At 49.9% G+C, this 15,910-nt stretch overlaps 1 protein-coding gene and 1 non-coding gene across 3 annotated transcripts in view; both read right to left on the bottom strand.

Moving 5' to 3' along the window:
- The window catches only part of VAC14 (VAC14 component of PIKFYVE complex), a 102,428-nt gene that overhangs the window by 72,413 nt on the left and 14,105 nt on the right, over nucleotides 1-15,910 (bottom strand). The window contains exons 4-10 of one of the 2 annotated variants that reach the window (XM_043599624.1): nucleotides 15,373-15,435; nucleotides 14,679-14,786; nucleotides 14,043-14,152; nucleotides 13,649-13,755; nucleotides 12,559-12,693; nucleotides 11,933-12,085; nucleotides 5,450-5,513 (exon numbers count right to left, since the gene is read on the bottom strand). In XM_043599624.1, the coding sequence (XP_043455559.1) occupies nucleotides 5,450-5,513; nucleotides 11,933-12,085; nucleotides 12,559-12,693; nucleotides 13,649-13,755; nucleotides 14,043-14,152; nucleotides 14,679-14,786; nucleotides 15,373-15,435 (740 nt within the window). Of the gene's footprint in view, nucleotides 1-5,449; nucleotides 5,514-11,932; nucleotides 12,092-12,558; nucleotides 12,694-13,648; nucleotides 13,756-14,042; nucleotides 14,153-14,678; nucleotides 14,787-15,372; nucleotides 15,436-15,910 lie in introns of both variants that reach the window. The other variant, XM_043599623.1, reaches the window with a different exon arrangement.
- Nucleotides 10,843-10,913, bottom strand: TRNAG-GCC. The gene has a single exon. It is a non-coding gene; the product is annotated as a tRNA-Gly (tRNA).

The following is a 15,910-nucleotide window of genomic DNA, read 5'->3' as shown; positions in this document are numbered from 1 at the left end:
TCTTATCGCCAAGTCCTTCTTTCCCCTGTCCTCCTGGCCTCCTACCTGGCTCCTTCCAGCATGCTATTATAGCTCTTTTCCTTGAGAAGCTGGAGAAGCTCCAGAAGCCTACCTACACCCCAAGGCCTTAACAGAGTGGGAGCTCAGGAGGCTGTGAGGAATGAATGGCAACTGCCTGATTCTGCCTCTGCATCCTGACCTGGTGAGCCCTCGGTCCACAGTGAGTCCCTTTCCACAGCAGGACATTCCAGCTCCCACATGGGGCCAGGGTGCTGGGACTCTATGCCTGGCAGGCCAGCACCACTTTCTTAGCTGAAATGGTCCCCCGGGGAGCAAGGCCTTGTTTTCACTCCCCTGGGGGCAGTCAGGGCCGTAGTGGCCAGCAATGGCTGTGGCCTAAGCTGCCAGTGGGAGGAAGGTAGTGCCAAGCCCAGCTGCTCCGACTCCACCCTGCAGATCAGGCCCAGAGGTTACCCGATCGGGAAGGGGTGGAGCTCACAACTTGAATGTGAGCAGTCCGAGCCTAGAGTGGCCTCCTCTACTACATGGCACTGCCTCCTAATGGGCCAGGCTCAGGAGAGTCCATTTCAAACTGTCCCCTGGCAGGGGCAGCTGAATGGCAGCCCTTATGTGGACTGGCCCGGTCAGACCTGGCAGCCCTGCGTACTGGAGGGAGAGAGAGGGGTCGCAGAGACCGTTCAATATATTTTCCTATCAGCACGACAGGCAAAGTCTCTACGTGGGGCGGGAGAGGAGACTGGGAAAGCCTGGTGCTGCTGTGTGTGTGGGCATTCCAAATCCAAGTGGCCCAAATAAGGGCTCCAAGATACTAGATGGTCCCTGGGCCAGATGGGCTCCTTGATTCACTGTAGTCCCAAGATGCTTCCAGCCAGTTCAATGTCTCTACTGAGGGACAAATCAAGGGCCAGCCCATGGTGGCATCTCCCCCAGATGGCACTGTGTCAAGGCCATAAAATGAAGGATTTCGTGGAGCCAGTGCCCAAGAACTGGCAGCATTCTGTGCACTAACATTCTCCAACTTTCCCCACAGCAAAAGTTGGCTATGGCAAACCTCCCCAGACACGGGCACCTTCAGATTGCTGGTGAGGCAGGTGTCAGCTTCAACCCACCAAGAACACCATGGCTGAACGGGACGTCATGGTTCAAGTAACTCAATCCTGCGATGCACAGATGAGACAGTATGGAACCCGTCCAAGGCCATGCGGCCATCAGTTGAAAACTTATTCCCTTAGCCGGAGACACTCTCCCTGGGTCTCACTTCCCTTGGCTGGCTGGAGGTGAGGCTCATGGGAAGCAGGGGCACCCAGGGCACCAGGGAGACTGATCTTAGTGCCTGGGAAAGATTCTACTAGCTGTGGAGGAGGCAGCTCTCAGCTGCTCCGCTGGGCAGGGCTAGCTGCTGTGTGCTGGGCTCCACACATGCTCCGTGGGGAGCCAGAAGTCTGTGGGAACCCAGGCCCTTCCTAGAGACGGCAGGCTGCATGGTGTGCTCAGCTCCTGAGTCCGAGATAGAGTATCCTCTGCCCTGGGTTACCTTACCCGGAGAGCAGATGGGAGCTCACTCACAGTTTAAAATACATTTCTGCATCGGGTCCAAAAAGTCTAGACTAGTCGCTCCTGGGGGCTTCTGAGTTATTTCAAGGTGTCTGCAAAACCCCACTTCCACTGAGCATTCTCATAAAGCATCTCATAACTAATGTCTTACACGTATGTGTATGACATTTTCCAAGTGCATGGCACTACTGTAGCTATTAAAATAGCGATTTAATGGGACACCTGGGGAGCTCAGTCAGTTGACTCCACCTTCGACCTGGGTAGCGATCTTGTGGTTTGTGGGTTTGAGCCCCGCATCGGGATCTGTGTTAACAGCTCAGAGCCTGGAACCTGCTTCAGATTCTGTGTCTCCCTCTCTCTCTCTGCCCCTCCCCTGCTTGTGCTCTGTCTCTCTCTCAAAAATAAACATTAAAAAAATTTAACAACAAAAAATAAATAAAATAGCGATTTATTAAACAATACTTCTGATTCTACCAATAAATAATGATTAATTCCAGGGGTTCTCTCTGGGAGGCAACACTTCATTTCTGTAATGTCTAATGTTTTTTTTTTTTTCATGTTTATTTTTATTTTGGTGGGGGAGAAGGGAGAGAGAGAGGGAGAGAGAGAATCCCAAGCAGCCTTCACTTTGTCAGCAAAGAGCCCAACACAGGGCTCGAACCCATGAACCCTGAGCCTGTGAGTGGAAATCAAGATTGGAAGCTTAACTGACTGAGCCACCTAGGCGTCCCTGTAATGTCTAACTTTTTATGGTACTCATATGTTACATCTCTAATCAAATTAGAAAGAAAGTAAATAAAAAAATTGTTTCTGAATTCCACATTTTTTAAATAAAGTGTCTTTACAACTTTTTTTCAATCTCCAGATGCTAGAAGTTGGGAAGCACGGAATTCCAGATCTTTCTGTTTGCCTTTATGTAGCCAGTGACCTATACCGAAACTCAATGATGACACCACAGTCCTTGGCAAAGCCCCAGGCATTGGAGTGGAAGCCTGTGCACGTAGTAACCTGTCCGGGGCTCCCCTGTCGGGTGGGCTTCTGGGACTCTCCCAGTGCAACCAATAAAGGCCACACCAGTGGCCTTGGGAGTCAGACAGGCCTAGCCTGAACTCCAACCTGGCCACTAATTCCAACCTGGCTGAGTGACTGTGGACCAGAAGTTCACCTCTCTGGGCCTGTTTCCTCATTCATAAAATGGGGATAATCATGAGGTTCTTGTAATAATAATTGTAGCTAAAATGCGTAAAGGGCTTTCTCTGAGCTGGGCACCATTCTGTTCTCTTTACATATTCAATTCATACAAGCTCCACACCCCTAGGAGGTAGGCACTGTCATCGCACCCAGTTTAAAGATGAGGAAACCGAGGCAGGGAGCGGTTAAGCTGCTTGCCCAGGGACACAGAGTCAGGATGTGTGCCCAGGCGGTCGGACTTCATTACACAGAGGATTCATGACAGATGAGGGCAGGCAGTGTGTCTGGACAGTCATAGGGTGGGTTTTTGTTTCTTGGCGATCCTGGAAGTTGCCTTCTTGTCTGAGCTCAGTGCCCCTCTGGCAGCACCTACTGGAGGAAGACTGCCCCTACCCTACTGTCTTCAGCTGCCATCTCCAACGAGTGGGGGGCCCAGGGCCTAGGCACCTGGCTCAGGTTTCATGACTCTGAAGGTCGCCCCCCTCTCTGGCACAGCTACTGACTCAGACTGGTAGCTGCCACGAGGAAAGAGCCATTTGTGGGATAAAGAAAGCACGAGATGATTTGCTCTTGGTTTTTTAATTTTAAAAGGGTAGGATCTGGCATGGGCTCCTGAATGACAGGTCTAAAACAAAATCTGGTTCCAATGAGGCAGTTCCCAGCCTCAGCCTTTAGAGCCGCTCCAGCAAATGGCGCCCCTGCCTCCCAAGCGAGGCAACGAGAGTCATGCCCGCCCGCCATGGTTAGTCAGTGATGTCTGACCTCTGCCTCCTCCTAGACCTTTCTCCACCTCCCACTGCCACTCCCCTGGAGCAGGACAATACCCTGTGGCCTAAGCAACGGTGACAAGTCTGCAACAGGCTTCTCTGCTGCCACTTTTGCCCCTCCCTCACTCATCCCCCCTGGAGCTGCCAGAGGGCCTTCCGAGTCACAGGTCTGCACCAGACACTGCCACTTACAGGCAGGCTCCCATAGCATTCAGAACAAGAGCTGGTCCCTCTGGAGGACACATCTCCCAGCACCTCCCTCCGGATCTCTCCCCCAGCTCCAGAATCCAGGATCCAAAGCTGCCTCCTTAACCTCCCTGGGGCACACAGCCCATGACTGGCCCACTCACACACCTGTGTGCCTCCTTCCACCCCAGCGTGGGAAATGCCAGGATATCCTGAGTTGGCTGAAGCCCCGAATCTAGAAGTTATTCTTTCCCTCAGTCTCTCCTCTCATTCTATCACATGCATCAGCAAATCTGGTCAAGTCATCCTTCAAAACAGATAAGAAAAAGTCTCTCCAACTTTCTCCACGTTCTGCCACTTCTTGAGGCTGAGCCTCCATCTCCTCCCACGGGAAAGAAGCTGTGGCCCCCGAGGTGGTTTGCATTCGACCGACCCTCCTAATTCTTTCTTTACACAGCAGCCCCCAGGTCTCCAGTCCCTCCTCAGCCCTAAAAGGAATTAATACTACTAATGACCCCATGGGATTGAAACATCAGCAAGATCCAATGACGTGACACAAAGTATTTGGCACAACCGGGCCAGGAAGCACCCAGTGAGTGACCACCCTTGTCAGCCACTATTCCAGTGAGCTTCAGCTCGGGCACCATGGCACGCCCCCAGCACCCTCTGAGTCGCCTGTCACAGAAATCATGCCCTGCTTCTGTTTCCCCACTAGAGAACTTCAAGCTTGGGGACCACACTCAGGGGTCACATCTTTACCTTGGAACCTGTAGGGCTGAAGCCTGGCAGGTACTCTGGAGTATGTGACAACTAACAGGATGAATGAATGAATGAATGTTTACTGCCTTGCTCAAATGATTAGAAGAGGCCCCAGGAGCAGTCCACGTTTATAATCAGTACTCACATACTTTGAAAATGCCCACAGGGTCTTAGAAATAAGAATAAGTGAAAAAATGATACAAAAGGAGGAAAGATTCTAAAGGTCCAGGGAGAAGAGAGCCTCCTGGGGGTTGAGTGCATATTTTCTCATCATGAGTGACCCCTTCCCCAGGGTCCAGGTTCAGTGTCGGGGTGAGAGGGAAGAAACCCCTTATAGAAGAATGCCATCCATTGCAGCCCCACAGGTGCTAATTCTACCCAAAGACAAAGTGACATGGGGCAAGTCCAGGGGAGGTGGAAAGGGACAAAACGGTGATAATTCCCTCTCCAGTGGATGTCATCACCCAGAATACAGTATGTAGGGAACTGCAAGCAATGATCTTGCTGCTTGGCCTGCTCTGCCCCCATGTGGAAGGCTGCACTATGACAGCTGACCCGGCGCCTGGGAGAGGACGGCTCCTGTGGCCCATAGCCTATGCTCTCTTGGACTCTGGAACAGCCTTCTCCTTGTCAGTCTTGTCAGCCCCACGTTATCCCGACAGGCAAAAAGGTTCTGGGCAAAGGTGTCTGTGCGTGTCTCCCTGTAGCTACCATGCACTGGTTCTACGTTTACAACCTGTGTTTACTGATCTCCAACAGCCTCTTATCTTTGTCCTTGGGGACAAGGCTACCTGTCCATCAGAACTAGGGGGATTTGGGTTTGCTCAGTGTTCTTCAGATCCCTTCATCAAGCACCCACTGTGCCCCCTAAGGAGAGTTTGCCTCGGGTCTTTACTGCAATTTGCTGCACCCAGGACAGACCCAGGCCACTTGCTTTCTACAAACGCTTCTGGCTGGAACAAACCACTTACCTGGCTGGTGTGAAGACGCTGATGCTGCTGCTGAAGCTGGAGTCACAAGAACCATCAGGGCCTCCTGGGGACAGTGAGAGGAACAAGGTGTCATGCCAGAGGACCGCTGAAGTCTTCCGAATGAACAAGATGACTGATATAAGGACACAGACTCTCTAGTCCCCCACACCTTGACTCTGACTCTTGAAAAGGACTATAGCTCAGGAGCCCTAAGGACCCAATACCACCCACTCCCCAAGCTTCTGGGATAGCATCCGTGCTTGTAAGTGTTTAGGCACAGTGATCTCAAAAGAAGAAGGGCACCAGACCTGCACACATCTGGGAAATCTCAGAAGGGACCGCTGGCCCGAAGGCAGTGGATGTTAAAAATGACTCCTGGGATAGTCAACATCATTAGCCATCAGGGAAATGTAAATCAAAACTGCGACGAGGTACCAGTTCACACCCACTAGGACGGCTGAAATACAGATAATGAGTAGTGGTGAGCATGTGGAGAAAACCCTTGGACCCTGCTGGTGGGAATGTAAAATGGAACAGGTGTTTTGGAAAACAGCCTGGCAATTCCTTAAAGGCTCAACAGAGTTATTACCCTCTGACCCGGCAATCCCACTCCTAGATATATACCCCAGAGAAAACGGATGCTCATGTCCACACCAAAACAGTACATCATGTTCATAGCAATCCAAATGCCTATCAACTGATGAATGGATAAGTGTGTTACAGCCATACAGTGGACCATTATACGGCAACAAAGATGCATAAAGTACTGATATGTGCTACAACATGGGTGAACACTGGAAACATGCCAACGTTAAGAAGCTAGTCATAAAAGCCTGCAATTTGTGAAATGTCCAAAAGAGGTAGATCTATAAAGACAAAAAGTTGAACAGAATATTTATTCTGAGATTATTTTAATTTTCTGAAAGTTTGTAAAAATAGCACAGAATTCTGTTTACCCTTTACCCAGCTGCACCTAACATCATACATTATCAAACCAGGAAAGGAACACTCACATAAGACTGTTAACAAAACTACAGACCTAATGTGAATTTCACTGGTGTTTCCACTTACGTCCTGTGTTCCAGGGTAGAATCAGGGACCACATGTTGCATTTAGTTGTCCTGTCTCCCTAGTCCCTGCCAATCTGTGACAGTTCCGCAGTCTTTCCATATCTTCCACAAACTCGCTATCACTGAAGCCCTGGTCAGTTACTTTGCAGAATGTGTTGCCACCTTGGTTAGTCTTGCATTTTCTCATGATTAGGCGGAGGTTACGCATTTTTGGAAGACCACCATCAAAGTGACGCACTTTCTCAGTGCATCATATCAGGGGTATGTGATGTCTGTCTGTCTTGTTGCTGATGATGTTGACCTTATCATCTGACTGTGGTAGTGTCTGCTGGGTTTCTTTACAGTAAGTTACTATTTTCCTTTTTGTAATTAATAAATACCTTGGGGAAGATACTTGAGACTAGACAAACACCTAGTTTTTTCCTCAAATGTTCCCCTACTGACTTTGGCATCCATTGATGGATCTATAATAATTACTGTGGAGTTGGCCTAATGGTGATTTTCCGTTTTCCTCTTTTTTTCTACATTTATTAACCAGAATTCTTCTATAGGAAAATGCACTCCCTTCCCATCCATCCATCCATTCATCCATCCATCCATATCATTATGGACCCATATTTTATTCTGTGGATTACCAATTAAAACTATCATTATTTATATATTGTTGTTCAAATGGTGCCAGCCTTGGCCTCTTGTAAGTTATACAAGTAAAACATATTCTCATTCTAAAAATTTCAAACAAAGCAGAACACGCCCCCGTCTCTTTCTAACCTTTAATCTTACTCAACTCTATATGCAGGTAACTACTTCACTGGTCTGACAAGTATTCCTATCTTTCTTTTTGTTTTGTTTTGTTTTTTAATATGAAATTTATTATCAAATTGGTTTCTATACAATACCCAGTGCTCACCCCAACAGGTGCCCTCCTCAGTATTTCTTTTTGTTTTGTAACATAAATGGAATCACAGTATGTTTTCTGCAATTTGCTTTTTTTTTTCTTACTTTATACTATAGCTTAGTGTAGTGTTATTCCTGTGAACTATGGACCACCCTCAACCCCCAAGTAAAGAGGGCCTTGATTTCCACGTTGAACAGGAAGGCTCTGAGCTGCTGCCTGCCCCCTCTAGTCCCAGAGGCCCTGTGCGGGACAGGGCACAGCTCAGTGGGGCCAGGCGCAGGCTGGGCCTGATGGAACAGATCTTGGCAAAGGGGAGGAGGACACACGGGGAAGGCTGGTGGGCCAGCCTGGAACAGCAGCCAGGATTCCACGCCCCTGGCTGCCTCCTCCCTCTTGACTTTTAGAAACATGCACATTTGTAGATGAAATGATGTGATATCAGAAATAGGGTTCAAGTTAACTTCCTTTGTTTCGTAGCTTTCACTCTTACATCTCTCCCACGCTTCTTCCTGCACAAGTGCATTTTTCTAGGATCCCACGTCAGGGGTACTGCTGGGTGGAAGGGTCAGGAATTCTGTATTTTAATCCACGTTGATAAGCTGCTCTTTAGTAAGGTTCTACCACTACACATGCACTTCAGGCACAGAGAAGCAGTCGATCTCCCCAAGCTTCACACAGGGATATTAGTAATCTTTTACATTTTTGCCAAGTTGATGAGTAAAAATGATACATCGTTTTACTCTCCAATGCTCCCATTTCCAGTCAAGCTGTACATCTGTGGCTGCCCTTTTTGTATTAGTTCCCTCTTTAGAGAATTGTAGTGTAAACGGTGCTAGGAGCAAAGACTCAGAGCCCTCGGGCCTAAATCTGAGCCCTGACCCCCCTACTTACTAGCTGTGCAACTGTGGGCAGCTTATGCGACTTTGCCTCCAGTCCCTCACTGTATAACGGGGTAACCAGTACACCCCTCACAGCCTTGTTAGGACAATACATGAGCTAACATTTGTTAGGTGTTTAAATGGAAAACCTAACCTACATCTCTATTTGTTCCTTGAGAACAAATTCTCTCAAATGTTCATGGCTTCTGACACATGCCACCAAAGGTATGTAGCAGACGATATATTCCACCTGCTTACTCTCCCCCTACTAGGAATGCCTCTTCCCCCCCTCTCATCTCTACAGGGAGCGTGTAACTAGAGTAATATAATCAGAGTAAAAATCACACTAATAACCTCCCTTATAATCAGAGTAAAAAAAGGGGTGGGGTGAGGTGGGGGCAGAGTGGAAGCTAAGGAGAAGGAAAAGATCCAGTTCAAATGACCTCCATGGACTTGGCTTGGAGCCCCCAGTCCTCTGTGACCGCATGCAGGGCCACATGATTACTCAACTGTGGGTCTGTCCTGGGCTCCTTGCAGGCAGATGATTTACCTACATCTGCAGGGTCCACAGAAGCTGCCGTTATATCCAGTCCCATCAAAGCCTTGCAAGTGGATGCATTCCATTACACATCTACTAACAGTGGTTGCAAGCCCTCTCCTAGAAACCTTATTTATAATTCTGCCCCTCACCTGGTACAAGAACTTCTACCCCTAACCCTCTGTGATCCCTCATTTAGGACCCACCAGGGGCACACTACTATCTGGAAAATGTTGATGATTAAAAAAACAAAAACAACAACAACAAAGAACAAGGGAGGAAAAGCCCTGTCCAGAGAACCTCGCTAAGTACATAGGTATGTTATACACATGCATTAAAAATTTGACACTGAAGCACCTGTTTCTGAGAGTGTCTGGCCTTTGCTATATTCTAAAAGCTTTATAAGCAAAAATCTCATTTAAAACTCACCACCACACTACAGGTTTGGTATTATTATCGTTAGCCTTATTTAACAAGTAAGGAATTTGGGGCTTAAAAAGGCTAAGTGGCTTCTCTAAGCACAACAGGTACGAAGTCAGCAGAGCCATGACTCACCAGCAGGCCATTGTGACCGAGTCTAGGCCAGGACACCTGGGACAATCAGGCAACATCTCAGAGAGGAAAAGGGTGCACACGTCAAACACTGCAGGAACTCAGGGAAAGGAGGCCGCATCACGGACCCCTGAAGCGGCAGGGCCAAAGGGGAGCCAAAGCAAGCAGACGGGCTGGGAACAGTGTGGCACAAACGAGGGTCCTGCAGTCAGAGGTGAGGGGGACGTGTACGTGTGCACGTGTATGCTCACGCACAGAAGGCTCGGCTGATGAACCTCCTCGTGGGTCTTGCCCTCCAACAGAGGGAGACCAGGGAGGAGGTTCCCGCCTTTGGCCAGGTGACCGGAGCTGGAACAGTGGAGGAAAATAGTAATAGGAAAAAGCGGCAGAGGCTGAGATGAACCTGTCAACTGGACTGGCTGAATCATCACTGTCTCCTGGCTCGCCGCGACCTTCTCCTGGCACTTTGGTAACGTGGCAGTTACAAGCTGAGCAAGGAGTGGGTATGGAGCCTCTAAATGAGCTGTGATCATCTCTAGGAACTACTCTAAACTGAGCTCTGCATCTGCTGAAATGCTGTTTCTGAGGTAGTAAAATCCAGAGCCAAGCTTCCTGAATGTATCTTGGTTTAGCATGGAGTCTCCTAAGTGGGGAGCTGTTTTGAGACTGCTTAGAAAAAACTACCTATTTTACCTAAGTAAAATAAACTGCATTGGCTGGCCATGGCACCCTGGTCTCTGGCAGGCGAGGATTCTACCGTGGAGCTGCCGATGCTCCAGCTGGCAGGTTCTTAGCAGCTGTCATGACCTGCAGAATACAGTGGTTCTTTCCCGGAGGCCCTGACTTGTTGCCATGTAAGGAGAAAGGGTGGGGTAGGAGCTGCTAGGTTCCACTTTGAGGGAAGATGTACTAACTTTATTTAAAAAACTGAGACATCCTGCATATAACATAAAATTTCCTAACATAAAGCTCACCATTTTAAACCATACAACCGGGTCGTCTTTTGTAAATCCACAAAGTTATGTAAAGCATCACCACTATTTAATTCTGCAACAGTTCCATTACCCTGAAAAGAAACCAGGTGTCTAATTCCCCTTTTCCCTCCAGTTCAGCAACCATTATTCTACTTTCTGACTCAATGGATTAAGAGGCACTAACTTTTAAAGCCAGTATAAAATACTCGAAACTTCTGCCTGTTGTAACTCATCAAGTAAAACAAAATGAAACAAAATAAAAACCAGAAGAAGCCACCACACAAGCAAAAAAAGAAAGCTGTGGAATTATGTAAACTGCATGATACCATACATATACAGAAAACATAGCGTTTCACAAAACAGATCTTTCCCTGAGATTCTTCTTGTTTCTCCTAGTGAGAAAGCTCCTGCCTTGAGAGGCCCACATAACTTTATTCTCCCAAATTTTCTTTCTCAAGGAACTGCCAAAAAGTTTTCAGCTGCTGCATTGGCCGGGAATCGAACCCGGGCCTCCCGCGTGGCAGGCAAGAATTCTACCACTGAACCACCAATGCTCCACTTGATGGCTGTGCTGCCTCCAGCTGTTTTGCTGCTCTGGCTCACAGAAGCAACCGCACAGCTGTAACCTGATACCCGAGCTGGGCCAGCATGGACCGCTGCTGGCTCTGCCAGCCAAACCCAGGACAGGACACCTGTGGGGCTCACGTGCCTGACACACTGCTCACATGTTCAAGAGAAGCCTGAGAACGGCAACAGGAGAAACATTTCAGAAATTCTTTGGGCTCCTGGAACTCAGGTTCCAGACCTGAGTCTGTTAGTCTTAAAAATTTGAGTGGGTTCTGCATCAATTTACTCTCTGGCTGACTCTGCAAAGGAGAACGTCATCCCAAAGCTGATCAGTGCTCTCTCAGTGAGGAGAGAGGCCTCCCAAAGAAAAAAACAGTCAGAGCTCTAGATAACATTTAGAGAGTTAAACTCCAGACTCTAAATGACATAAAAGTGCTTTTCTTTATGTTTAAATAAGACAATAATGCTGAAAGAGTGTGAAAGGGCAGCAGAGAGCCGTTTCATTTGCCAAAGACACTGCTTTCGGCAGTAGAATCCCCAAGGACTGAATAAACTGCACCCTCAGCTTTTGTAGCCTCCTGCCCAGGGAACGGCTGGCACAGGGAAGGCAGCTGGCCTCCAGGTGGCCGGGCGTCTGCAGCCAAGATTCACGTGAGCCCTGCAGTCTGTCCTCTGCCACGTTCCAAACCTTCCTATTTCCTGTAGCCAAACCCAAAAAAAGATTTCTGAAAGGAAATGGTCTTTGAGGTAGTATGAGTTAAGAGTATGGGTTTTGGAGGCAGACAGCCAGGATTCAAATCCCAATTCTGCCACCTAGTAGCTGCCAGACCCTGGTCGTGTTACTGGTCTTCCCTGTCCCCATCTGTAGAATGGGGAGAAGAGTAACTTCCACCTCACTAGGTTGTTACCAGAGTTAGATGAGGTAACATATGGAAAGTAGCCCTGGCTGCTGAAGCAGGACCCCAAGCCTGGGAGGCATGAGGGGCGGGAGGTAGGGCCTACTCACCACTGGCTGTCCCTTGCTGCTTTGCCAGCGAGTCCTCAGGGTTGGGCTCTGCCTGCCTCTGCACCACTGGCTTCGGCTCATCAGGCTCGTCATCCTCAGGGGTGACCAGCTTCATCAGGCTTTGGTTACACACGTTGGCCACCTCCTTGATGCCTGAGTCCACTGATGTAAGGAGTAGCCCCATCCAGGGGGTGTTCCCTAAACCTGAGGTCACTGGGATCAGTCCTCTCCAGAGCGGGACTACTGGGCGGTCTGAACGGAGTTCCCGTGAAATGCTCCTGTCTTCTCATACGACACATCCTGGTGGACTTCCTACCACCAGGATTACCCCCACACCCCAAGACAGGGCAGTATGAGGGCCTTGGAGTCGTGGGACCTGGGAGAGCTGCTTCAGAGCTGGAAGTAACCAGGTGAGGTTTGGGGACAACGGTATCAGCCCTGTGTCCCTGCTGCTGCCCCAGCGCTCAGAGTCCATGTCCTGCTCTGCCGCTTGCTCTCCAGGTGCCAGGGGCTATCTGGAGGCATGAGGGATCTTAAGGGAGCCTCCATCCCCCACACCAGGGTCCTGCAACTTGACAGCCTCCTGAGGGGCTGCTCCCATTTCCTCTCTTCAGGGTGAAGGATACTTTTCTTGCGGTCATCATAGGCCAGGCAGGGCAAGACGGCGGTCAGGATCCCTGAAGAGTAGGGCAGCATCACCCGGCCAGCCAGCTGGATGAACTCGCGCATCCAGCACATGGCTGTCAGCTGGATCAGGTCATCTGGAAGAGGAATTGGGGGATTCCGGAAGGGTCAGCACGAGAGGCCAGAGCACTCCCTCCCACTGACCAGGCCCGGAAGATGGGACTGGAGGGGATGCCAGGGGTTGCATGGCTTCTAGCCTCACTGATACTCTTTCGCCCTCCAAAGGAAAACACAGGTACCAGGTCGGGAAGGAATAGCAATCTTGTGGTACATATAAGAGCAGCCATGGTTCTCTACCCCTCTGCACCCGAAAAGGGGCTGGGTAGCTCCTCTCATCAAGGGGTGAGTTCATTTCCTCACTGCTTGAATCTGGTCTGGCCTTGCTACTGCGGCCCCCAAAAGATGGCAGAAGTGATGGCGTGGCTGATGGAAGCCCAGGCCTCCAGAAGCCATGCTCCCCTCTACAATGTGTCTCGGGACCTTACAGATGCCATATGAATGCATCTGGGCTAGCATGCCGGATATGAGACGCATGGACCATCTGTCCCTGCTTCTCAGGTGACAGTCAGCCAACTGCCAGGTGTGAGTGAGGCCATCCCAGACCATCCAGCCTCAGATGACCCTTCAGCTGACTGCAGGTGCATAATCAAGGGCAGCCAAGCCTGGCCCAGGGGAACAGAACCACCCAGCTGACTTACAGACTCCTGACCAATAATAAGCGGCTGTTGTGTCAGGCGGTCACACTTTGGAGTGGTCTGATATGCAGCAGAAGGTCATGGATACACAGTCCCAACCTCAAAGCCTTTCAGTTCACAGTGAAATGTCAAGCTTCCCAGCAAGAGGGTCTCCAGACCTTATTCCAGGGTCAGACCAAGCAAAAGGGCCTCCATGTTGATGGAGGAATCGAATCTCTCTCTCACAAGGACCCACCACTCTATTGCCCCAGGTCCAATGGTGTGCTGGTTCATACTCCCACCAGGGCTCTTTCTGCCTCTGAGGAGATGGCAGCGGCTATGGGGCCTTCACACTCACCAGTGGTCTGGCAGTGGATCACCAGGATGTTCGCCATCTCAGCAAACTTAACACTGGAGGGATTCTTCTTAATTTCTTTCAAGAATTCTCCAAGGACCACCTCACACCTACCAATGAGAGAAGGGGAAGGGAAATAGCATACGCCAGCCAGGGCTGGAGGCGCCTCTACCCTCACCCACTTCTGCTCTGGGTGGGCCACCGAGAAGGGGACTACATTCACAGTTGCCAGATGGCTGTTTTCCAGAGCATGGGGATTAATGAGCTCTCTGCTCCTCACGGCAGGAAGCACATGAACTAGGAAGAAAAGAATGAACTTGATCTCCTGCGGTTGCCCGTCTGCTGGATGTAAGGTGCGTGTGTGCACGGGGCAGCAGCCCATCCCGTCTCCACTCACATTTTCCGAATCTCTTTGCCATTGTCGCCCAGGATCTGGAAGAGTCCATCCAGGATCTCCGGCAAATAATCCAGTAGGTTAATGTCTGGCACGGACTCCAGAACCAGGATCTGACCCAGGGGAAGAAACCGGAAGGGAAAGTTACACCAGTCTGAGAACCTTCATCTCCTTGTCTCTGGTGCTCTGGGACACGGCGGGGAGAAGGAGGCCCTGCTGAGACAGCGTTTCGTGGCCCTCCAGGTGCCCCACGGCAGAGAGTGGGTTAAATGTGCAGGATGGGGATTTAACTCCAAGGAGATCCTGATGCCACAGGGAGAAGGGAAGACACTGGAAAGGACAGAGGAGGCTTGGAGAGGTGTGGCCACTAGAAGTAGCACCACTGGCTTCAAAAAGAAATGGGGGTATCTCTTGGGACAAGGAAAGAACCATATCGTTGTCAGGGGCAAACATGACACCCATGGCTTTGGGGAAGAGCTGAATAAACGTATTTTGGATTACCTGATGTCACTGGCTATTAGAGGGATAATAATGAGGCTTCTCTCAGCCACACAAACTGCCCAGGGTGTGCCAGGGGACAGATTTTACTAAATCAGAGGCTCATTATAGCTAGAAAAAAGTCGTGAGGCTGGCTCTTACCCAGGAGATGATGAACTGCCGGGCGTACTGGTTGTTGGAATAAATTCTCTCCCGCAACAAAGGGATGAAGCCCACCAGGTCAAACTTGTTGCTCTCCGTCACAATATCCTGTGGGTCAGAGGCACGTGAGCTGTGGAAAGCCAGAGGCCGAGGGCCACCTGACCTGACTGAATTATTGGCCCAGGACTGGCTCTGGGGGTCAGGTGGCCGCAGAGGAAAATGGGCAGGGCCTGTGCCAGGTAGAAGTCCTGGAGCATCCACCCTCCCACAGGCCGAAGGACAAGCAAAAATGCTGGAGTAAAGGCAGGAATCAAGGCCAAGAGGACTAATCCTATGGCAAAACCCTAGATCTGGATCAAATGCCCTGGTGAGCTTAGTATAAGCAGCTCCCTGTCATTGGGGGGGGGGGGGGGGCGGGGGGGTGGATGGGAGATGAGGAGCAGCCTCCTCCGCCCTGGGTGGGGTTAGCACCAGGGGGGGCGTTTGGGGCGACAGCATGTTTCTGTATCTTGATCGTGCTGGTGACATAACTCTGCACGCTTGTCACAGAACTGTACACTAGAATCACTTCGACTGTACATAAATGAAACACTTTTAAAAAATCAGGAAGAGCACCCCCAGTGATAGAATTTATAAGCTGTACAGACAGATGGATGAAACAGATTCCACACTAAAAGTGGGGACCAAGTACTACCTTTAAAAGGCGGTCTAGGAGCTCAGATCCGCTTTTCACATTGGGGTCCGGGTCTGCAGCCAACTATGAGAGGGAAAGAAAAAGAGAGATGGTCAGAGTCAATACATAAGACAAGGAATCCACTAAAAACCCACGGCCAAGGCCCTGGCACAGCTTGGAATACTGAACAGGCACCCCTTCCACAGAAAAAACTGAAGAAAGGTAGGGGATGTAGCGACAGGCAAAGCGGAACCTGGCTAAGGAACCGAAATGTGGTGGACTTCCTGTTTTGTTCAGGGACCTCTGAGACCTGCTGCCACCAGGTCAGGTGGTTGGTTCCCACTGGCCTTTCTTGAGGGTTTCCAATCTTCAAATGCTGGGTCTTCTCTCCACTCCTGGAGGCTGGTACCCTGGATGTGACTATGGTGGTCAGCAGAGCCCCGTGAGGCTGAGCGAGGTGCTCGGGAGGGTGTGTGAGGGGCTCCACTGCCTTTGTAAGTAGGGTTTTTTTTCTACAGCTTACAGCCAGTGCTCCCCTTGTAGCGGAAATACAGTCTGT

The sequence above is a fragment of the Prionailurus bengalensis genome, chromosome E2, assembly GCF_016509475.1.
Source record: "Prionailurus bengalensis isolate Pbe53 chromosome E2, Fcat_Pben_1.1_paternal_pri, whole genome shotgun sequence".
NCBI lineage: Eukaryota > Metazoa > Chordata > Mammalia > Carnivora > Felidae > Prionailurus > Prionailurus bengalensis.
The sequence above is the reverse complement of the archived record's forward strand: the minus strand, read 5'-3'. Positions and strand labels throughout refer to the sequence as shown.